General features: G+C 39.1%; 1 protein-coding gene across 2 annotated transcripts in view; it reads right to left on the reverse strand.

Annotated features, from left to right (window-relative positions):
* The window catches only part of scai (suppressor of cancer cell invasion), an 836,016-nt gene that overhangs the window by 436,537 nt on the left and 374,371 nt on the right, over positions 1-25,108 (reverse strand). For both annotated transcript variants that reach the window (XM_077497223.1, XM_077497222.1), the window contains one exon: positions 24,332-24,430. In XM_077497223.1, coding sequence (XP_077353349.1) covers positions 24,332-24,430 — 99 coding nt within the window. The remainder of the gene's footprint in view (positions 1-24,331; positions 24,431-25,108) is intronic.

Below are 25,108 nucleotides of genomic sequence, written 5' to 3' on the forward strand. Positions count from 1 at the left end.
GGCTTGAATTGCTGGAATATATTGAAGTTGGAACGAAGTCAATCGGATGAATAATGTGGAAGTAAATGAAAAATGTAGAATGTGGGAAATATTCGGGTACGAAATCGTGAATTGTGGGTAAGGCGTGAATTTTGGAACTGAAAAGCTCATTATGGAACATATTGAAGTTGGAACGAAGTGAATCGGATGAAAAATGTGGAAGGAAATGTGAAATTTTGAATCTCCCATTAAGAATAAATGGGGAAAAATCGGGTACGAAATCGGGAATTGTGGGTAACACGTGAATCGTGGGAATAAGAAAAATGGAAGCGCTGTAGGCGTGAATATTTGGAATCGTTTGAAATTGGAACGGAGTGAATCGGGTGAAAAATGTGGAAGAAGAAACTGGACAAAAAAGTGCGAGGAATAAAATATAATAATAATAATAATAACTAGAAATGCCATTTCTGGGGAAATGGCGTGTGAAGGCTGGAGAGCTGAATGAATACCTGTGGAATGATTTGGAATAATGTTGAATGATGATGAATGATATTGAAAGATATTGAATGATATTGAATGGTTTTGAATGATGTTGAATGATGTTGAATGATACTGAATGACATGGAATGAGCTTAACATGCTGAAGTTGGAATGGTTTAATTCTAATGTTAGCATGCGAACATTAGCATTAGCATGCTAACTTAGCATTAGCATGCTAAGCTAACATTAGAATTAGCATGCTAACTTAGCATTAGCATGCTAAGCTAACATTAGCATTAGCATGCTAGCTTAGTACTAGCATGCTCACTTCCTGTTGATTTCAGGCCACTTCCTGTTGAAATCGGGTCACTTCCTGTTGAATTCGGGTCACTTCCTGTTGAAACTGGGTCACTTCCTGTTGATTTTAAGTCACTTCCTGTTGATATCAGGTCACTTCCTGTCAAAATCGGGTCACTTCCTGTTGAAATCGGGTCACTTCCTGTTGAAATCGGGGTCACTTCCTGTTAAAAACAGGTCACTTCCTGTTGATTTTAGGTCACTTCCTTTTGAAATTAAGTCACTTCCTGTTGAAATCAGGTCACTTCCTGTTGATTTTAAGTCACTTCCTGTTGATATGAGGTCACTTCCTGTTAAAATCAGGTCACTTCCTATTAAAATCAGGTCACTTCCTGTTGATTTTAGGTCACTTCCTGTTGAAATTAAGTCACTTCCTGTTGAGATTAAGTCACTTCCTGTTGATGTGAGGTCACTTCCTGTTGAAATTGGGTCACTTCCTGTTGATATTAGGTCACTTCCTGTCAAAATTGGGTCACTTCCTGTTGAAATTGGGTCACTTCCTGTTGATATCAGGTCACTTCCTGTTGAAATCGGGTCACTTCCTGTTAAAATCGGGTCACTTCCTGTTAAAAACAGGTCACTTCCTGTTGATTTTAGGCCACTTCCTGTTGAAATTAAGTCACTTCCTGTTGAAATCGGGTCACTTCCTGTTGATTTTAAGTCACTTCCTGTTGATATGAGGTCACTTCCTGTTAAAATCAGGTCACTTCCTGTTGAAATCGGGTCACTTCCTGTTAAAATCAGGTCACTTCCTGTTGATTTTAGGTCACTTCCTGTTGAAATTAAGTCACTTCCTGTTGAGATTAAGTCACTTCCTGTTGATGTGAGGTCACTTCCTGTTGATATTGGTCACTTCCTGTTCAGGTCGGGGAATATCCTGGCAAGAATCACACGCATACCTAATCAATTGGCCAAAATGGCCACCGCCTTGGGAGGCCAGGTTGGCGAGAAACCTGGGCATATCATTTGTCTAAAATGGCCGCCGTGCATGGTAAGTTGGAAAATGGCCGCCATACGTGGTAAGTTAGGTGGTAAGATGGAAGAGCTCATGACGTGAAATGGTGGAATATATTGAAGTTGGAACGAAGTCAATCGGATAAATAATGTGGAAGTAAATGGAAAATGTAGAATGTGGGAAATATTTGGGTACGAAATTGGGAATTGTGGGTAAGGCGTGAATTTTGGAACTGAAAAGCTGGAAGAGCTCATGGCTTGAATTGGTGGAATATATTGAAGTTGAAACGACGTCAATCGGATGAAAAATGTCGAAGTAAATGTGAAATGTAGAATGTGGGAAATATTCGGGTACGAAATTGGGAATTGTGGGTAAGGCATGAATTTTGGAACTGAAAAGCTGGAAGAGCTCATGGCTTGAATTGCTGGAATATATTGAAGTTGGAACGAAGTCAATCGGATGACTAATGTGGAAGTAAATGTGAAATATAGAATGTGGGAAATATTCGGGTACGAAATCCGGAATTGTGGGCAAGGTGTGAATTTTGGAACTGAAAAGCTGGAAGAGCTCATGGCTTGAATTGCTGGAATATATTGAAGCTGGAACGACGTCAATCGGATGAATAATGTGTAAGTAAATGGAAAATGTAGAATGTGGGAAATATTCGGGTACGAAATCGGGAATTGTGGGCAAGGCGTGAATTTTGGAACTGAAAAGCTGGAAGAGCTAATGGCTTGAAATGCTGGAATATATTGAAGCTGGAACGACGTCAATCGGATGAATAATGTGTAAGTAAATGGAAAATGTAGAATGTGGGAAATATTCGGGTACGAAATCGGGAATTGTGGGTCAGGCGTAAATTTTGGAACTGAAAAGCTGGAAGAGCTCATGGCTTGAAGTGGTGGAATATATTGAAGTTTAAACGACGTCAATCGGATGAATAATGTGGAAGTAAATGGAAAATGTAGAATGTGGGAAATATTCGGGTACGAAATCAGGAATTGTGGGCAAGGCGTGAATTTTGGAACTGAAAAGCTGGAAGAGCTAATGGCTTGAAATGCTGGAATATATTGAAGCTGGAACGACGTCAATCGGATGAATAATGTGTAAGTAAATGGAAAATGTAGAATGTGGGAAATATTCGGGTACGAAATCGGGAATTGTGGGTCAGGCGTGAATTTTGGAACTGAAAAGCTGGAATAGCTCATGGCTTGAATTGCTGGAATATATTGAAGTTGGAACGAAGTCAATCGGATGAATAATGTGGAAGTAAATGAAAAATGTAGAATGTGGGAAATATTCGGGTACGAAATCGTGAATTGTGGGTAAGGCGTGAATTTTGGAACTGAAAAGCTCATTATGGAACATATTGAAGTTGGAACGAAGTGAATCGGATGAAAAATGTGGAAGGAAATGTGAAATTTTGAATCTCCCATTAAGAATAAATGGGGAAAAATCGGGTACGAAATCGGGAATTGTGGGTAACACGTGAATCGTGGGAATAAGAAAAATGGAAGCGCTGTAGGCGTGAATATTTGGAATCGTTTGAAATTGGAACGGAGTGAATCGGGTGAAAAATGTGGAAGAAGAAACTGGACAAAAAAGTGCGAGGAATAAAATATAATAATAATAATAACTAGAAATGCCATTTCTGGGGAAATGGCGTGTGAAGGCTGGAGAGCTGAATGAATACCTGTGGAATGATTTGGAATAATGTTGAATGATGATGAATGATATTGAAAGATATTGAATGATATTGAATGATGTTGAATGATACTGAATGACATGGAATGAGCTTAACATGCTGAAGTTGGAATGGTTTAAATTCATCCAGAAATCTAGAAGCAGTTGAAGGAAGATAAATACCACAAAAGTAAAAATAAATCAGCAAGAAACATGAAAACAAGGAAGGAATCAAGTAAGAAATGGAGGAAGTAGCAAGTAATCGGGTAAGCAATGGAGTAAAGTGAGAAGAATTAAGTAAGCAATGAAGTAAGGAGGGTAGAATCGAGTCGCAATGGTGTAAGGAGTGGCAAACTTAAGCAATGGAGTAATAGTCACTCTGTTGAAATCAGGTCACATTTGCATTAGCATACTAAGCTAGCATTAGCATGCTAAGTTAACATTAGCATTAATATGCTAACTTAGCATTAGCATGCTAAGCTAACATTAGCATTAGCATGCTAACATGAGCATTAGCATGCTAAGCTAACATTAGCATTAGCATGCTAAGCTAACATTAGCATTAGCATGCTAACTTAACATTAACATGCTAAGCTAACATTAGCATTAGCATGCTAACTTAGCATTAGCATGCTAAGCTAACATTAGCATTAGCATGCTAAGCTAACATTAGCATTCACATGCTAAGCTAACATTAGCATTAGCATGCTGAGCTAACATTAGCATTAACATGCTAAGCTAACAATAGCATTAGCATGTTCAGCTAGCATTAGCATTAGCTAGCATTAGCATGCTAACTTAGCACTGGCATGCTCACTTCCTGTTGATTTCAGGCCACTTCCTGTTGAAATCGGGTCACTTCCTGTTGAAATCGGGTCACTTCCTGTTGAAATTGGGTCACTTCCTGTTGATATCAGGTCACTTCCTGTCAAAATTGGGTCACTTCCTGTTGAAATTGGGTCACTTCCTGTTGATATCAGGTCACTTCCTGTCAAAATTGGGTCACTTCCTGTTGAAATCGGGTCACTTCCTGTTGAAATTGGGTCACTTCCTGTTGAAATCGGGTCACTTCCTGTTGAAATTGGGTCACTTCCTGTTGATATCAGGTCACTTCCTGTCAAAATTGGGTCACTTCCTGTTGAAATTGGGTCACTTCCTGTTGATATCAGGTCACTTCCTGTCAAAATTGGGTCACTTCCTGTTGAAATCGGGTCACTTCCTGTTGAAATTGGGTCACTTCCTGTTGATATCAGGTCACTTCCTGTCAAAATTGGGTCACTTCCTGTTGAAATTGGGTCACTTCCTGTTGATATCAGGTCACTTCCTGTCAAAATTGGGTCACTTCCTGTTGAAATCGGGTCACTTCCTGTTAAAAACAGGTCACTTCCTGTTGATTTTAGGTCACTTCCTGTTAAAATTAAGTCACTTCCTGTTGAAATTAAGTCACTTCCTGTTGAAATCGGGTCACTTCCTGTTGATTTTAAGTCACTTCCTGTTGATATGAGGTCACTTCCTGTTAAAATCAGGTCACTTCCTGTTGAATTCGGGTAATTTCCTGTTAATATCAGGTCAGTTCCTGTTGATTTTAGGTCACTTCCTGTTGAAATTAAGTCACTTCCTGTTGATATGAGGTCACTTCCTGTTGATATTGGTCACTTCCTGTTCAGGTCGGGGAATATCCTGGCAAGAATCACACGCATACCTAATCAATTGGCCAAAATGGCCACCGCCTTGGGAGGCCAGGTTGGCGAGAAACCTGGGCATATCATTGGTCTAAAATGGCCGCCGTGCATGGTAAGTTGGAAAATGCCCGCCATGCGTGGTAAGTTAGGTGGTAAGATAGAAGAGCTCATGATGTGAAATGGTGGAATATATTGAAGTTGGAACGAAGTCAATCGGATAAATAATGTGGAAGTAAATGGAAAATGTAGAATGTGGGAAATATTTGGGTACGAAATTGGGAATTGTGGGTAAGGTGTGAATTTTGGAACTGAAAAGCTGGAAGAGCTCATGGCTTGAATTGGTGGAATATATTGAAGTTGAAACCACGTCAATCGGTTGAAAAATGTCGAAGTAAATGTGAAATGTAGAATGTGGCAAATATTCGGGTACGAAATCGGGAATTGTGGGTAAGGCATGAATTTTGGAACTGAAAAGCTGGAAGAGCTCATGGCTTGAATTGCTGGAATATATTGAAGTTGGAACGAAGTCAATCGGATAAATAATGTGGAAGTAAATGGAAAATGTAGAATGTGGGAAATATTTGGGTACGAAATTGGGAATTGTGGGTAAGGCGTGAATTTTGGAACTGAAAAGCAGGAAGAGCTCATGGCTTGAATTGGTGGAATAGATTGAAGTTGAAACGACGTCAATCGGATGAAAAATGTCGAAGTAAATGTGAAATGTATAATGTGGGAAATATTCGGGTACGAAATCGGGAATTGTGAGTAAGGCATGAATTTTGGAACTGAAAAGCTGGAAGAGCTCATGGCTTGAATTGCTGGAATATATTGAAGTTGGAACAAAGTCAATCGGATGAATAATGTGTAAGTAAATGGAAAATGTAGAATGTGGGAAATATTTGGGTACGAAATTGGGAATTGTGGGTAAGGCGTGAATTTTGGAACTGAAAAGCTGGAAGAGATCATGGCTTGAATTGGTGGAATATATTGAAGTTGAAACGTCAATCGGATGAAAAATGTCGAAGTAAATGGAAAATGTAGAATGTGGGTAATGTGCGGGTACGAAATCGAGAATTGTGGGTAAGGCGTGAATTTTGGAACTGAAAAGCTGGAAGAGCTCGTGGCTTGAATTGCTGGAATATATTGAAGTTGGAACGACGTCAATCGGATGAATAATGTGGAAGTAAATGAAAAATGTAGAATGTGGGAAATATTCGGGTACGAAATCGTGAATTGTGGGTAAGGTGTGAATTTTGGAACTGAAAAGCTGGAAGAGCTCATGATGGAACATATTGAAGTTGGAACGAAGTGAATCGGATGAAAAATGTGGAAGGAAATGTGAAATTTAGAATCTCCCATTAAGAATACATGGGGAAAAATCGGGTACGAAATCGGGAATTGCGGGTAACACGTGAATCGTGGGAATAAGAAAAATGGAAGCGATGTAGGCGCGAATATTTGGAATCATTTGAAATTGGAACGGAGTGAATCGGGTGAAAAATGTGGAAGTAGAAACAGGACAAAAAAGTGCGAGGAATAAAATAGTATAAGAATAAGAATAAGAATAAGAATAACGGGAATGGTGTAGAATAACATATGTGTGAAGGCCTCCAGCCTTCACACAATAACTAGAAATGCCATTTCTGGGGAAATGGCGTGTGAAGGCTGGAGAGCTGAATGAATACCTGTGGAATGATTTGGAATAATGTTGAATGATGATGAATGATATTGAAAGATATTGAATGATATTGAATGGTTTTGAATGATGTTGAATGATGTTGAATGATACTGAATGACATGGAATGAGCTTAACATGCTGAAGTTGGAATGGTTTAATTCTAATGTTAGCATGCGAACATTAGCATTAGCATGCTAACTTAGCATTAGCATGCTAAGCTAACATTAGAATTAGCATGCTAACTTAGCATTAGCATGCTAAGCTAACATTAGCATTAGCATGCTAGCTTAGTACTAGCATGCTCACTTCCTGTTGATTTCAGGCCACTTCCTGTTGAAATCGGGTCACTTCCTGTTGAATTCGGGTCACTTCCTGTTGAAACTGGGTCACTTCCTGTTGATTTTAAGTCACTTCCTGTTGATATCAGGTCACTTCCTGTCAAAATCGGGTCACTTCCTGTTGAAATCGGGTCACTTCCTGTTGAAATCGGGGTCACTTCCTGTTAAAAACAGGTCACTTCCTGTTGATTTTAGGTCACTTCCTTTTGAAATTAAGTCACTTCCTGTTGAAATCAGGTCACTTCCTGTTGATTTTAAGTCACTTCCTGTTGATATGAGGTCACTTCCTGTTAAAATCAGGTCACTTCCTGTTGAAATCGGGTCATTTCCTGTTAAAATCAGGTCACTTCCTGTTGATTTTAGGTCACTTCCTGTTGATTTTAGGTCACTTCCTGCTGAAATTAAGTCAATTCCTGTGGATATGAGGTCACTTCCTGTTGATATTGGTCACTTCCTGTTCAGGTCGGGGAATATCCTGGCAAGAATCACACGCATACCTAATCAAATGGCCAAAATGGCCACCGCCTTGGGAGGCCAGGTTGGCGAGAAACCTGGGCATATCATTTGTCTAAAATGGCCGCCGTGCATGGTAAGTTGGAAAATGGCCGCCATGCGTGGTAAGTTCGGTGGTAAGATGAAAGAGCTCATGACGTGATATGGTGGAATATATTGAAGTTGGAACGAAGTCAATCGGATAAATAATGTGGAAGTAAATGGAAAATGTAGAATGTGGGAAATATTTGGGTACGAAATCGGGAATTGTGGGTAAGGCGTGAATTTTGGAACTGAAAAGCTGGAAGAGCTCATGGCTTGAATTGGTGGAATATATTGAAGTTGAAACGACGTCAATCGGATGAAAAATGTCGAAGTAAATGTGAAATGTAGAATGTGGGAAATATTCGGGTACGAAATCGGGAATTGTGGGTAAGGCATGAATTTTGGAACTGAAAAGCTGGAAGAGCTCATGGTTTGAATTGCTGGAATATATTGAAGTTGGAACGAAGTCAATCGGATGAATAATGTGGAAGTAAATGTGAAATATAGAATGTGGGAAATATTCGGGTACCAAATCCGGAATTGTGGTCAAGGTGTGAATTTTGGAACTGAAAAGCTAGAAGAGCTCATGGCTTGAATTGCTGGAATATATTGAAGCTGGAACGACGTCAATCGGATGAATAATGTGTAAGTAAATGGAAAATGTTGAATGTGGGAAATATTCGGGTATGAAATCGGGAATTGTGGGCAAGGCGTGAATTTTGGAACTGAAAAGCTGGAAGAGCTAATGGCTTGAAATGCTGGAATATATTGAAGTTGGAACGACGTTAATTGGATGAATGATGTGGAAGTAAATGGAAAATGTAGAATATGGGTAATGTGCGGGTACGAAATCAGGAATTGTGGGTAAGGCATGAATTTTGGAACTGAAAAGCTGGAAGAGCTCATGGCTTGAATTGGTGGAATATATTGAAGTTGAAACGACATCAATCGGATGAAAAATGTCGAAGTAAATGTGAAATGTAGAATGTGGGAAATATGCGGGTACGAAATCGGGAATTGTGGGTAAGGCATGAATTTTGGAACTGAAAAGCTGGAAGAGCTCATGGCTTGAATTGCTAGAATACATTGAAGTTGGAACGACGTCAATCGGATGAATAATGTGGAAGTAAATGAAAAATGTAGAATGTGGGAAATATTCGGGTACGAAATCGTGAATTGTGGGTAAGGTGTGAATTTTGGAACTGAAAAGCTGGAAGAGCTCATGATGGAACATATTGAAGTTGGAACGAAGTGAATCGGATGAAAAATGTGGAAGGAAATGTGAAATTTTGAATCTCCCATTAAGAATACATGGGGAAAAATCGGGTACGAAATCGGGAATTGCGGGTAACACGTGAATCGTGGGAATAAGAAAAATGGAAGCGATGTAGGCGCGAATATTTGGAATCATTTGAAATTGGAACGGAGTGAATCGGGTGAAAAATGTGGAAGTAGAAACAGGACAAAAAAGTGCGAGGAATAAAATAGAATAAGAATAAGAATAAGAATAACGGGAATGGTGTAGAATAACATATGTGTGAAGGCCTCCAGCCTTCACACAATAAGAATAACGGGAATGGTGTAGAATAACATATGTGTGAAGGCCTCCAGCCTTCACACAACTAGAAATGCCATTTCTGGGGAAATGGCGTGTGAAGGCTGGAGAGCTGAATGAATACCTGTGGAATGATTTGGAATAATGTTGAATGATGATGAATGATATTGAAAGATATTGAAAGATATTGAATGATATTGAATGATGTTGAATGATACTGAATGACATGGAATGAGCTTAACATGCTGAAGTTGGAATGGTTTAAATTCATCCAGAAATCTAGAAGCAGTTGAAGGAAGATAAATACCACAAAAGTAAAAATAAATCAGCAAGAAACATGAAAACAAGGAAGGAATCAAGTAAGAAATGGAGGAAGTAGCAAGTAATCGGGTAAGCAATGGAGTAAAGTGAGAAGAATTAAGTAAGCAATGAAGTAAGGAGGGTAGAATCGAGTCGCAATGGTGTAAGGAGTGGCAAACTTAAGCAATGGAGTAATAGTCACTCTGTTGAAATCAGGTCACATTTGCATTAGTATACTAAGCTAGCATTAGCATGCTAAGTTAACATTTGCATTAATATGCTAACTTAGCATTAGCATGCTAAGCTAACATTAGCATTAGCATGCTAACAATAGCATTAGCATTCTAAGCTAACATTAGCATTAGCATGCTAACATTAGCATTAGCATGCTAAGTTAACATTAGCATTAGCATGCTAACATTAGCATTAGCATGCTAACATTAGCATTAGCATGCTAACTTAGCATTAACATTAGCATGCTAACTTAGCATTAGCATGCTAAGCTAACATTAGCATTAGCATGTTAACTTAGCATTAACATGCTAAGCTAACATTAGCATTAGCATGCTAACTTAGCATTAGCATGCTAAGCTAACATTAGCATTAGCATGCTAAGCTAACATTAGCATTCACATGCTAAGCTAGCATTAGCATTAGCATGCTGAGCTAACATTAGCATTAGCATGCTAAGCTAGCAATAGCATTAGCATGTTCAGCTAGCATTAGCATTAGCTAGCATTAGCATGCTAACTTAGCACTAGCATGCTCACTTCCTGTTGATTTCAGGCCACTTCCTGTTGAAATCGGGTCACTTCCTGTTGAAATTGGGTCACTTCCTGTTGATATCAGGTCACTTCCTGTCAAAATTGGGTCACTTCCTGTTGAAATTGGGTCACTTCCTGTTGATATCAGGTCACTTCCTGTCAAAATTGGGTCACTTCCTGTTGAAATCGGGTCACTTCCTGTTAAAAACAGGTCACTTCCTGTTGATTTTAGGCCACTTCCTGTTGAAATTAAGTCACTTCCTGTTGAAATCGGGTCACTTCCTGTTGATTTTAAGTCACTTCCTGTTGATATGAGGTCACTTCCTGTTAAAATCAGGTCACTTCCTGTTGAAATCGGGTCATTTCCTGTTAAAATCAGGTCACTTCCTGTTGATTTTAGGTCACTTCCTGTTGATATGAGGTCACTTCCTGTTGATATTGGTCACTTCCTGTTCAGGTCGGGGAATATCCTGGCAAGAATCACACGCATACCTAATCAATTGGCCAAAATGGCCACCGCCTTGGGAGGCCAGGTTGGCGAGAAACCTGGGCATATCATTTGTCTAAAATGGCCGCCGTGCATGGTAAATTGGAAAATGGCCGCCATACGTGGTAAGTTAGGTGGTAAGATGGAAGAGCTCATGACGTGAAATGGTGGAATATATTGAAGTTGGAACGAAGTCAATCGGATAAATAATGTGGAAGTAAATGGAAAATGTAGAATGTGGGAAATATTTGGGTACGAAATTGGGAATTGTGGGTAAGGCGGGAATTTTGGAACTGAAAAGCTGGAAGAGCTCATGGTTTGAATTGCTGGAATATATTGAAGTTGGAACGAAGTCAATCGGATGAATAATGTGGAAGTAAATGTGAAATATAGAATGTGGGAAATATTCGGGTACCAAATCCGGAATTGTGGTCAAGGTGTGAATTTTGGAACTGAAAAGCTAGAAGAGCTCATGGCTTGAATTGCTGGAATATATTGAAGCTGGAACGACGTCAATCGGATGAATAATGTGTAAGTAAATGGAAAATGTTGAATGTGGGAAATATTCGGGTATGAAATCGGGAATTGTGGGCAAGGCGTGAATTTTGGAACTGAAAAGCTGGAAGAGCTAATGGCTTGAAATGCTGGAATATATTGAAGTTGGAACGACGTTAATTGGATGAATGATGTGGAAGTAAATGGAAAATGTAGAATATGGGTAATGTGCGGGTACGAAATCAGGAATTGTGGGTAAGGCATGAATTTTGGAACTGAAAAGCTGGAAGAGCTCATGGCTTGAATTGGTGGAATATATTGAAGTTGAAACGACATCAATCGGATGAAAAATGTCGAAGTAAATGTGAAATGTAGAATGTGGGAAATATGCGGGTACGAAATCGGGAATTGTGGGTAAGGCATGAATTTTGGAACTGAAAAGCTGGAAGAGCTCATGGCTTGAATTGCTAGAATACATTGAAGTTGGAACGACGTCAATCGGATGAATAATGTGGAAGTAAATGAAAAATGTAGAATGTGGGAAATATTCGGGTACGAAATCGTGAATTGTGGGTAAGGTGTGAATTTTGGAACTGAAAAGCTGGAAGAGCTCATGATGGAACATATTGAAGTTGGAACGAAGTGAATCGGATGAAAAATGTGGAAGGAAATGTGAAATTTTGAATCTCCCATTAAGAATACATGGGGAAAAATCGGGTACGAAATCGGGAATTGCGGGTAACACGTGAATCGTGGGAATAAGAAAAATGGAAGCGATGTAGGCGCGAATATTTGGAATCATTTGAAATTGGAACGGAGTGAATCGGGTGAAAAATGTGGAAGTAGAAACAGGACAAAAAAGTGCGAGGAATAAAATAGAATAAGAATAAGAATAAGAATAACGGGAATGGTGTAGAATAACATATGTGTGAAGGCCTCCAGCCTTCACACAATAAGAATAACGGGAATGGTGTAGAATAACATATGTGTGAAGGCCTCCAGCCTTCACACAACTAGAAATGCCATTTCTGGGGAAATGGCGTGTGAAGGCTGGAGAGCTGAATGAATACCTGTGGAATGATTTGGAATAATGTTGAATGATGATGAATGATATTGAAAGATATTGAAAGATATTGAATGATATTGAATGATGTTGAATGATACTGAATGACATGGAATGAGCTTAACATGCTGAAGTTGGAATGGTTTAAATTCATCCAGAAATCTAGAAGCAGTTGAAGGAAGATAAATACCACAAAAGTAAAAATAAATCAGCAAGAAACATGAAAACAAGGAAGGAATCAAGTAAGAAATGGAGGAAGTAGCAAGTAATCGGGTAAGCAATGGAGTAAAGTGAGAAGAATTAAGTAAGCAATGAAGTAAGGAGGGTAGAATCGAGTCGCAATGGTGTAAGGAGTGGCAAACTTAAGCAATGGAGTAATAGTCACTCTGTTGAAATCAGGTCACATTTGCATTAGTATACTAAGCTAGCATTAGCATGCTAAGTTAACATTTGCATTAATATGCTAACTTAGCATTAGCATGCTAAGCTAACATTAGCATTAGCATGCTAACAATAGCATTAGCATTCTAAGCTAACATTAGCATTAGCATGCTAACATTAGCATTAGCATGCTAAGTTAACATTAGCATTAGCATGCTAACATTAGCATTAGCATGCTAACATTAGCATTAGCATGCTAACTTAGCATTAACATTAGCATGCTAACTTAGCATTAGCATGCTAAGCTAACATTAGCATTAGCATGTTAACTTAGCATTAACATGCTAAGCTAACATTAGCATTAGCATGCTAACTTAGCATTAGCATGCTAAGCTAACATTAGCATTAGCATGCTAAGCTAACATTAGCATTCACATGCTAAGCTAGCATTAGCATTAGCATGCTGAGCTAACATTAGCATTAGCATGCTAAGCTAGCAATAGCATTAGCATGTTCAGCTAGCATTAGCATTAGCTAGCATTAGCATGCTAACTTAGCACTAGCATGCTCACTTCCTGTTGATTTCAGGCCACTTCCTGTTGAAATCGGGTCACTTCCTGTTGAAATTGGGTCACTTCCTGTTGATATCAGGTCACTTCCTGTCAAAATTGGGTCACTTCCTGTTGAAATTGGGTCACTTCCTGTTGATATCAGGTCACTTCCTGTCAAAATTGGGTCACTTCCTGTTGAAATCGGGTCACTTCCTGTTAAAAACAGGTCACTTCCTGTTGATTTTAGGCCACTTCCTGTTGAAATTAAGTCACTTCCTGTTGAAATCGGGTCACTTCCTGTTGATTTTAAGTCACTTCCTGTTGATATGAGGTCACTTCCTGTTAAAATCAGGTCACTTCCTGTTGAAATCGGGTCATTTCCTGTTAAAATCAGGTCACTTCCTGTTGATTTTAGGTCACTTCCTGTTGATATGAGGTCACTTCCTGTTGATATTGGTCACTTCCTGTTCAGGTCGGGGAATATCCTGGCAAGAATCACACGCATACCTAATCAATTGGCCAAAATGGCCACCGCCTTGGGAGGCCAGGTTGGCGAGAAACCTGGGCATATCATTTGTCTAAAATGGCCGCCGTGCATGGTAAATTGGAAAATGGCCGCCATACGTGGTAAGTTAGGTGGTAAGATGGAAGAGCTCATGACGTGAAATGGTGGAATATATTGAAGTTGGAACGAAGTCAATCGGATAAATAATGTGGAAGTAAATGGAAAATGTAGAATGTGGGAAATATTTGGGTACGAAATTGGGAATTGTGGGTAAGGCGGGAATTTTGGAACTGAAAAGCTGGAAGAGCTCATGGCTTGAATTGGTGGAATATATTGAAGTTGAAACAACGTCAATCGGATAAAAAATGTCGAAGTAAATGTGAAATGTAGAATGTGGGAAATATTCGGGTACGAAATCGGGAATTGTGGGTAAGGCATGAATTTTGGAACTGAAAAGCTGGAAGAGCTCATGGCTTGAATTGCTGGAATATATTGAAGTTAGAACGAAGTCAATCGGATAAATAATGTGGAAGTAAATGGAAAATGTAGAATGTGGGAAATATTTGGGCACGAAATTGGGAATTGTGGGTAAGGCGTGAATTTTGGAACTGAAAAGCAGGAAGAGCTCATGGCTTGAATTGGTGGAATAGATTGAAGTTGAAACGACGTCAATCGGATGAAAAATGTCGAAGTAAATGTGAAATGTATAATGTGGGAAATATTCGGGTACGAAATCGGGAATTGTGGGTAAGGCATGAATTTTGGAACTGAAAAGCTGGAAGAGCTCATGGCTTGAATTGCTGGAATATATTGAAGCTGGAACAACGTCAATCGGATGAATAATGTGTAAGTAAATGGAAAATGTAGAATGTGGGAAATATTCGGGTACGAAATCGGGAATTGTGGGCAAGGCGTGAATTTTGGAACTGAAAAGCTGGAAGAGCTAATGGCTTGAAATGCTGGAATATATTGAAGCTGGAACGACGTCAATCGGATGAATAATGTGTAAGTAAATGGAAAATGTAGAATGTGGGTAATGTGCGGGTACGAAATCGGGAATTGTGGGTAAGGCGTGAATTTTGGAACTGAAAAGCTGGAAGAGCTCATGGCTTGAATTGCTGGAATATATTGAAGTTGGAACGAAGTCAATTGGATGAATAATGTGGAAGTAAATGAAAAATGTAGAATGTGGGAAATATTCGGGTACGAAATCGTGAATTGTGGGTAAGGCGTGAATTTTGGAACTGAAAAGCTGGAAGAGCTCATGGCTTGGATTGCTGGAATATATTGAAGTTGGCATGAAGTCAATCGGATGAATAATGTGGAAGTAAATGTGAAATGTAGAATGTGGGAAATATTCGGGTACGAAATCGTGAATTGTGGGTAAGGCGTGAATTTTGGAACTGAAAAGCTGGAAGAGCTCATGATGGAACATATTTGAAGTTGGAACGAAGTGAATCGGATGAAAAATGTGGAAGGAAATGTGAAATTTTGAATCTCCCATTAAGAATACATGGGGAAAAATCGGGTACGAAATCGGGAATTGCGGGTAACACGTGAATCGTGGGAATAAGAAAAATGGAAGCGCTGTAGGCGTGAATATTTGGAATCGTTTGAAATTGGAACGGAGTGAATCGGGTGAAAAATGTGGAAGTAGAAGCTGGACAAAAAAGTGCGAGGAATAAAATATAAGAATAAGAATAATAATAATAATAACTAGAAATGCCATTTCTGGGGAAATGGCGTGTGAAGGCTGGAGTGCTGAATGAATACCTATGGAATAATTTAGAATAATGTTGAATGATGATGAATGATATTGAAAGATATTGAATGATATTGAATGGTGTTGAATGATGTTGAATGATACTGAATGACATGGAATGACCTTAACATGCTGAAGTTGGAATGGTTTAAATTCATCCAGAAATCTAGAAGCAGTTGAAGGAAGACAAATACCACAAAAGTAAAATTAAATCAGCAAGAAACAAGAAAACAAGGAAGAAATCAAGAAATGGAGGAAGTAGCAAGTAATCGGGAAAGCAATGGAGTAAAGTGAGAAGAATTAAGTAAGCAATGAAGTAAGGAGGGTAGAATCGAGTCGCAATGGTGTAAGGAGTGGCAAACTTAAGCAATGGAGTAATAGTCACTCTGTTGAAACCAGGTAACATTTGCATGAGTATACTAAGCTAGCATTAGCATGCTAAGCTAACATTAGCATTAGTATGCTAATTTATCATTAGCATGCGAAGTTAACATTAATATTGTCATGCTAAGCTAACATTAGCATTAATATTCTAACTTAGCATTAGCATGCTAAGTTTACATTAGCATTAGCATGCTAACTGAGCATTAGCATTAGCATTCTAAGCTAACATTAGCATTAGCATGCTAAGCTAACATTAGCATTAGCATGATAACATTAGCATTAACATGCTAACATTAGCATTAACATGCTAAGCTAACATTAGCATTAGCATGCTAAGCTAACATTAGCATTGGCATGCTAAGCTAACATTAGCATTAGCATGCTAACTTAGCATTAGCATACTGAGCTAACATTAGCATTAACATGCTAAGCTAGCAATAGCATTAGCATGTTCAGCTAGCATAAGCATTAGTTAGCATTAGCATGCTAACTTAGCACTAGCATGCTCACTTCCTGTTGATTTCAGGCCACTTCCTGTTGAAATTGGGTCACTTCCTGTTGATTTTAGGTCACTTCCTGTTGATATGAGGTCACTTCCTGTTGATTTTAGGTCACTTCCTGTTGATATGAGGTCACTTCCTGTTGATATGAGGTCACTTCCTGTTAAAATCAGGTCACTTCCTGTTAAAATCAGGTCACTTCCTGTTGATTTCAGGCCACTTCCTGTTGGAATCGGGTCACTTCCTGTTGAAATCGGGTCACTTCCTGTTGATATGAGGTCACTTCCTGTTGAAATCGGGTCACTTCCTGTTGATATGAGGTCACTTCCTGTTGATATGAGGTCACTTCCTGTTAAAATCAGGTCACTTCCTGTTAAAATCAGGTCACTTCCTGTTGAAATCGGGTCAATTCCTGTTAAAATCAGGTCACTTCCTGTTGATTTTAGGTCACTTCCTATTGAAATTAGGTCGAAATGGCGGAAATCCTAGGCGTCCCTAATCAATTGGCCAAGATGGCCGCCGCCCCCGGTGGACGACGTGGCGGAAATCCTAGGCGTCCCGAATCAATTGGCCAAGATGGCCGCCGCCACCGGTGGACGACGTGGCGGAAATCCTAGGCGTCCCGAATCAATTGGGCAAGATGGCCGCCGCCACCGGTGGACGACGTGGCGGAAATCCTGGGCGTCCCTAAACACCATTGGCCAAGATGGCCGCCGGCCTGTGGGTCCAGGTTGGCGAGAATCCTGGGCATATCTAATCATTTATCTAAAATGGCCGCCATTCATGGTAATTTGGAAAATGGCCGCCATGTGTTGTAAGTTAGGTGCTAAGATGGAAGAGCTCATGACGTGAAATGGTGGAATATATTGAAGTTGGAACGAAGTCAATCGGATAAATAATGTGGAAGTAAATGGAAAATGTAGAATGTGGGAAATATTTGGGTACGAATTTGGGAATTGTGGGTAAGGCGTGAATTTTGGAACTGAAAAGCTGGAAGAGCTCATGGCTTGAATTGGTGAAATATATTGAAGTTGAAACGACGTCAATCGGATGAAAAATGTCGAAGTAAATGTGAAATGTAGAATGTGGGAAATATTCGGGTACGAAATCGGAAATTGTGGGTAAGGCATGAATTTTGGAACTGAAAAGCTGGAAGAGCTCATGGCTTGAATTGCTGGAATATATTGAAGTTGGAACGAAGTCAATCGGATGAATAATGTGGAAGTAAATGTGAAGTATAGAATGTGGGAAATATTCGGGTACGAAATCGTGAATTGTGGGTAAGGCGTGAATTTTGGAACTGAAAAGCTGGAAGAGCTCATGGCTTGAATTGCTGGAATATATTGAAGTTGGAACGAAGTCAATTGGATGAATAATGTGGAAGTAAATGAAAAATGTAGAATGTGGGAAAAATTCGGGTACGAAATCGTGAATTGTGGGTAAGGCGTGAATTTTGGAACTGAAAAGCTGGAAGAGCTCATGATGGAACATATTGAACTTGGAACGAAGTGAATCGGATGAAAAATGTGGAAGGAAATGTGAAATTTTGAATCTCCCATTAAGAATACATGGGGAAAAATCGGGTACGAAATCGGGAATTGCGGGTAACACGTGAATCGTGGGAATAAGAAACATGGAAGCGATGTAGGCACGAATATTTGGAATCGTTTGAAATTGGAACGGAGTGAATCGGGTGAAAAATGTGGAAGTAGAAGCTGGACAAAAAAGTGCGAGGAATAAAATATAAGAATAATAATAATAAGAATAAGAATAACGGGAATGGTGTAGAATAACATATGTGTGAAGGCCTCCAGCCTTCACACAATAATAAGAATAACGGGAATGGTGTAGAATAACATATGTGTGAAGGCCTCCAGCCTTCACACAATAAGAATAACGGGAATGGTGTAGAATAACATATGTGTGAAGGCCTCCAGCCTTCACACAATAATAATAATAAGAATAACGGGAATGGTGTAGAATAACATATGTGTGAAGGCCTCCAGCCTTCACACAATAAGAATAACGGGAATGGTGTAGAATAACATATGTGTGAAGGCCTCCAGCCTTCACACAATAAGAATAACGGAAATGGTGTAGAATAACATATGTGTGAAGGCCTCCAGCCTTCACACAATAAGAATAACGGGAATGGTGTAGAATAACATATGTGTGAAGGCCTCCAGCCTTCACACAATAAGAATAACGGGAATGGTGTAGAATAACATATGTGTGAAGGCCTCCAGCCTTCACACAATAAGAATAACGGAAATGGTGTAGAATAACATATGTGTGAAGGCCTCCAGCCTTCACACAATAACGGGAATGGTGTAGAATAACATATGTGTGAAGGCCTCCAGCCTTCACACAATAATAATAATAAGAAGAATAACGGGAATGGTGTAGAATAACATATGTGTGAAGGCCTCCAGCCTTCACACAATAATAATAAGAAGAAGAATAACGGGAATGGTGTAGAATAACATATGTGTGAAGGCCTCCAGCCTTCACACAATAACGGGAATGGTGTAGAATAACATATGTGTGAAGGCCTCCAGCCTTCACACAATAACGGGAATGGTGTAGAATAACATATGTGTGAAGGCCTCCAGCCTTCACACAATAATGGGAATGATGTAGAATAACATATGTGTGAAGGCGTCCAGCCTTCACACAATAAGAATAACGGGAATGGTGTAGAATAACATATGTGTGAAGGCCTCCAGCCTTCACACAATAATAATAATAAGAAGAATAACGGGAATGGTGTAGAATAACATATGTGGGAAGGCCTCCAGTCTTCACACAATAATAATAAGAATAAGAATAACGGGAATGGTGTAGAATAACATATGTGTGAAGGCCTCCAGCCTTCACACAATAATGGATTTAATTTATAGTGCACCTTAGATGCATTCGCATCTCAAAGTGCTTCAAGGAGAGAAGTAATTAAAAATAAAAATAAAAATAAAATCAGTAAAATAAGACACAAAGGCATGTTGGTCAGTGTGATTATGGAAAAGCTTGACTGAAAAGATGGGTTTTGAGTCCTTTCTTAAATGCTTCAATGGATTGTGATAATCTTAAGTGAACTGGTAGAGCATTCCAAAGTTCTGGGGTCTCCCATAGGATGTAATTTAGTTCTTGCCGGCTTGAGAAGACAGGTATTTGTGGAACGGAGGTTGCGGGAAGAGGGTTGAAGGCAGAGGAGTTTTTTAAGGCAGGAAGGGGCGTTGCCATGCATTGCATTGGCGAGCAGGGAGATCTTTTACTCAGTTCGGTAAGTGATTGGAAGCCAGTGGAGAGATTTGAGGATGGGTGTGATATGTTCATGCTTTTGCACTCTCATCAGGATCCTGGCGATGCCGTTTTGGATGAATTGAAGCTTTTTGAGGCTCTTCCGGGGGATCTGATGAGAAGTGCGTTGCAATAGTCCAACCGGGAGGAGACGAAAGCATGGATGAGTTTTTCGGAGTCAGCAAGGGTGAGTGTAGGGCAGAGTTTGGAGATGTTTCTGAGGTGGACGAATGAAGTTTTGTATACATGGTTAATATGAGCATCGAAGTTCAGGTGGGGGCCCATTCTTACGCCGAGGTTGGTTACGACTGTTGAGGGTGAGATGTCCTGTCCGTAGAAGGTGATACTGGTTCTGGGTGATGTGCTTATCTGTTGAGGGGTGCCGACTTGCATTATTTGGGTTTTCAAACTGTTAAGCTGCAAGAAGTTGATGGTCATCCATACCTTGATCTCCTCCAGGCAGGTGGTGAGAGTGGATAAGGGAGTTGGTGATGCTGAGGATGGGTTGAGTTTGAGGTAGAGTTGCGTGTCATCAGCATAGCAATGGAAGGAGATACCATGCTTGCTGATGACACGGCCAAGGGGTAAAAGATACAGGGTAAACAGAGTGGGGCCGAGGACAGATCCCTGTGGGACGCCACAGGTAACGGGCTGAGTGCGTAAAAAGGAACCTCCCATGGAGAAGTATTCTAATCGGCCGGTGATATAAGATTTAAATCAGTCTAGCGCTGTGTTATGTAAGTCAGACAATTTAAAAATTGAAGTTGTATTTTTCTCGTAACAGATTTTATTTATTTTTTTATGGGGGGGGGGGGGGGGGGGTAATCATATCATAAAGTAAATATTTTACAGTGCATATACATTTACTCAAAAAAAAAAACAAGAGTTTTGTGATCAATTAGTATATTTGTACGATGGCATATTAGGGCCACATACAGTTTGTGTATACACACATATATATATATATATATATATATATATATATATACACACACAAAACAAAAAACTTGTATATTTGCAACATTATAAAATGGCTATTTTGCGAGGAAAACCCCCCCAAAAATTTACGACAAATAGACTCGCAAATTTGTGATAATTTAAAGTGTCAAATTTGTGAGGAAAAAAAACAACCTCTAATTTATATAATTTAATTTAAAATATATAATTTAAATAAACTCTGAAACTTGCGAGAAATACACGTAGCGTAGCTTTAGTCTGGACGAGGTGCTGGCTTTTGTCTTTGGCTTTTACTCACACACATGATGTTGTGTTCAGTAATTATATACCTGTATACACTGAATCTGCCAAATGACAGAATGGACTCATTCCGCCTTTTTCCGTTCTTTGATAATCAATAATAGCAAAATGTAGGTTACACAATATGTAATCCACAGATTCTCAAACTGTGTTTGTCTAATATAAAATGTGGCAAATATGTAATCTACTGGTGGTTGTGCACCAGTAAAGTTGTTTCCAAGTTTCAAATTTACAGTGGAGCAGAATCAGATGGTCCTCCATCAGGCCCCATTGAAAAAAAAAAACAGCATAAAAAACATCATTGACAAGTATACTTGTCAATGGAAGTGAATTAAAAATAGGGTAAATGTAAATGCTTATTTTGAGGGCTGAAATGGATTAACTGCAATACCATTCATTTCAATAGGAAACGTTACCTCGGTTTACAGCAGTGGCGAGCGGTGACCTTTTCGAGTGGGCATGCTGGACTGAGAAAAATGCGAGCACCCGGAAGGGCGCGAGATGAAAAATTTGGGGGTATTTTTATTGTTAATTTTAATATTAAATATTATTGAATTATTATGTAATACCAGGTGTAGGTATAAAATTAAAGGGGAAATATTCAGGACTGACACAGGTTGATGCGCACACACACTTGAATTAATATTGTAACGAACTAAGTGTTGTGTGTTCTGGGGTTGCCATTTATGTTGTGCACTGTTATGTCAGACTTTTACTGAATGCAACACAGGTCTCGGGTGAGGGACACGACGTGCAGTTGAGTAGCGTTGTGGTGCGTTTTCCTGCTAGCAACGAGAGCGATTGTAATTTGTGCTTTGGCATCGGCCACTGCCAAGAAGTGGCGTGTTGATGAAAGAAATAAACGGGTGACACCTCCCAACATTTGTTGGTGGCGTTTTGTACAAATCTTTACAAACTCAGCGGAGCCACAAGCGATTTCAACTAACCTCACCTCACCTCTAGAAAGCCAGCGAGCCATTTATGTTTCTCGTACGTCCTGGCTTGAAAGTGATGGACAAAATTCTTCCCTGTTTGTGTGATGACTACTTCAGGAATAGAACGCCCACTTGAATTATTCTTTTCCTCAAAAGTTCTCCGGGAAGAGCACACTCATTGGGATCCGGCGATGAACTTGAACTGAACCAGTGACTGGTTACTGCAGAACAAGCCAAGTAAGCCAGTTACGCGCATACGCGTTGTCAGCCATGCAGCTTGACTGTCAGCTTTTTTGCTATTCAAAAGACTCGCGTACAGAAACAATGTTCACGCAACTAACACAATTGATTTCTCATTGTGTATGCGCGAAACAAACTGTCGATTTCTCCGCTCCCCGCGAGGAAAACAGGACAAAATATACAGGAATTTAAGATCAAAACAGTATAACTACGATATTGTATTTTAGAGGACACTGACAGAAATATTTTCAATTATTTTATTTTGAAAATCCCGGGCATGCACCGCATTAATAGCTTATTAGGACCGCTCGCCACTGGTTTACTGTACATATGCTTTGGAGTAAAAAAGGGGTCACCGAACAAATTCAATTAGTAACCTGAGGTTCCACTAAACTTGAGAACAATTGTTCAGAGCAATAGGGAGTGTGGAATAGTGATGACAAAGACAATACATGGACAGAGGAAAAGTACAAGTGGATTTATCACTGACACAAGAGAACCAGCTAATGTGAAAGGAAAGGCAAGTGTAAGCAGCCTTTTCTTATGGCTTAGAGACAGTGACCAGAAAAAACAGAGTTAAAATTTGTAAGTGGCAAAGTTGAAGCTAGTGAGATTCTCTTTGTGAGTGACGAGGTTTAGAAAGGATTAGCAATGAGCTCAGAGAGATAACGCTGACTGGAAGGTTTCGAGGAGGGACATCAATAAAAGGACGCTGGAAATGGAGCCACCAGGTATGAGGCAAAGAGGAAGAGGTGATTTATGGATGTCAAAATCTATTCAGAATAATTCCTCCACCATGTTCTTTAGTGCAGTAAATGATATTGAAATTTTAAATGTCGTTAAATTATTCAAAAATAAAAAATCTACAGTTTTAATATTGATATGGCGCTAATAAAAAGTATTATACAATATATCGTGCAACCTTTTACTCATGTCTGTAACTTATCCATTAAAAGTGGTATTTTCCCAACTAAAATGAAAATTGCAAAAGTTATCCTGATTTATAAAATTGGAGAGAAACATCTATTTACTAATTACAGACCAATATCATTACTTCCACAGTTTTCAAAAATCCTAGAAAAACAATTTTCACATAGACTTGACAAGTTTATTGAGAAACAATCTGCTAACTGCAAGTCAATTTGGTTTTAGAGAAAAGAGATCCACCTCTATGGCAGTAATGGAGCTTGTGGATGAAAAAGCCACAAGTATAGATAATAAAGAATTTACAGTTGGGATTTTTATGTTTAAAAAATAGCATTTGATATGAGAGATCATCACAAATTAATGGAAAAGATTTAAAGATATGGCATATGAGGTCTGTCATATAGATGGATTAAAGGTGGATTCAATTACGTTATCCATATGTGTATATATATATATATATATATATATATATATATATATATATATATATATATATATATATATATATATATATATGAATAACTTATCATCATTAGCAGATGTCTGGTACTGCTTGGTGGCACAGTTGTTAAAGCGCATTGACCAGTAACCAGGAGGTCATAATTTCATAATTTATCTCTCAATACGCTTTCAGCATTCCCATGCAATTTCTCCAGAAATTGCACTTAGTCTAGTTTATGTAGGGCTTTACTTTCGGTCTCTCTGTTTTGCGTATATGTAGTGGATAAGGACTTATAACTTGTACTTATATATCTGTGAACTTATGATAAACATGTTTTGTTTATTTTATATTGTTTAACTTTTATGTTTGTAAGAACAACTTAAGTATATTATTATGAGAAAAGTATTAGGGAGAAGGACTAGATAAGTTTTTGCACTTCTTCCTACTCTTTTTGAACATGTAAATTATGATACTATTGACGATTTATTTTTCTTTTCTCTATTTTAACTACAACTTCTATTTTATATTTGTGATGTTAATATCCTCAATAAAATCCAATCAATCAATCAATCAATCAATCAATCAATCAATCAATCAATCAATAAGGCAATACTTAGGAGGGTATATTGTTGATGAGGGAAAACTGCTGGATCAAAAAATGCAGACAGAAAAAGATAGGGGATGATTCAGTGTGACAATACCTGAATAGGTTTAAGCTGAAGGAGAAAGGAAGATGAGGATACAGACCTGTGCATGTCATGTTCTAAACAGAGAAAGGAATCATATTTTCAACAAACCTGTCCTCCCTGTTGACCTGATAATAGTAGGACCGCTGTCGGATGGCTGAGTAGAAAGAAAATGCCTCATTCAGGTAACTTGTTTCGGATGTACGTAGGCTGTCAAAGTTTGGAAAAAAAAAAAAAGAAAAAGAAAAAAAAACCACCTGTGAGCAAAATTTAAAACATTGGGCACTACTCAAAAGTAGTCAGCTTTATTATTTTACCATGATGCACTCCCACAGTGGATTTGTAGTCAATGTACTGTACAAGTTATGATTATTGTATTACATACGTTATTGGGATTCTTTATTCGTACTTATTATAGCATTTTATTCTCACTTTTTTTTTGCCATGAATCAGCTCCCACATAATACTAAAATTTACACCGTTCATATTTCAACTTGCTTCAAAAATTCACCCCATCTTGGTTGGGCTGCCACAAAAATAATGAGTATTTTGCTATTTGACTAATCACCAACGGTAGTCGCGATTAGTCGACTAATTGGAACATATCGTTGTTCATCCATCCATCCATCTTCTTCCGCTTATCTGAAGTCGGGTCATGGGGGAAGCAGCTTTAGGAGGGAAACCCAGACTTCCCTCTCCCCAGCCACGGAGGGTGTGTTCCAACTATAGAAGGATCACACTCCTCAGCCTCCCTGGTAAGGTCTATTCAGGGGTGCTGGTGAGGAGGGTCCATCGGGAAGTCGAATCTCGGATTCAGCAGGAGCAGTGTGGTTTTCGTCCTGGCCATGGAACAGTGGACCAGCTCTACACCCTCAGCAGGATCCTCGA

Source organism: Festucalex cinctus, chromosome 15, assembly GCF_051991245.1.
Source record: "Festucalex cinctus isolate MCC-2025b chromosome 15, RoL_Fcin_1.0, whole genome shotgun sequence".
Lineage (NCBI taxonomy): Eukaryota > Metazoa > Chordata > Actinopteri > Syngnathiformes > Syngnathidae > Festucalex > Festucalex cinctus.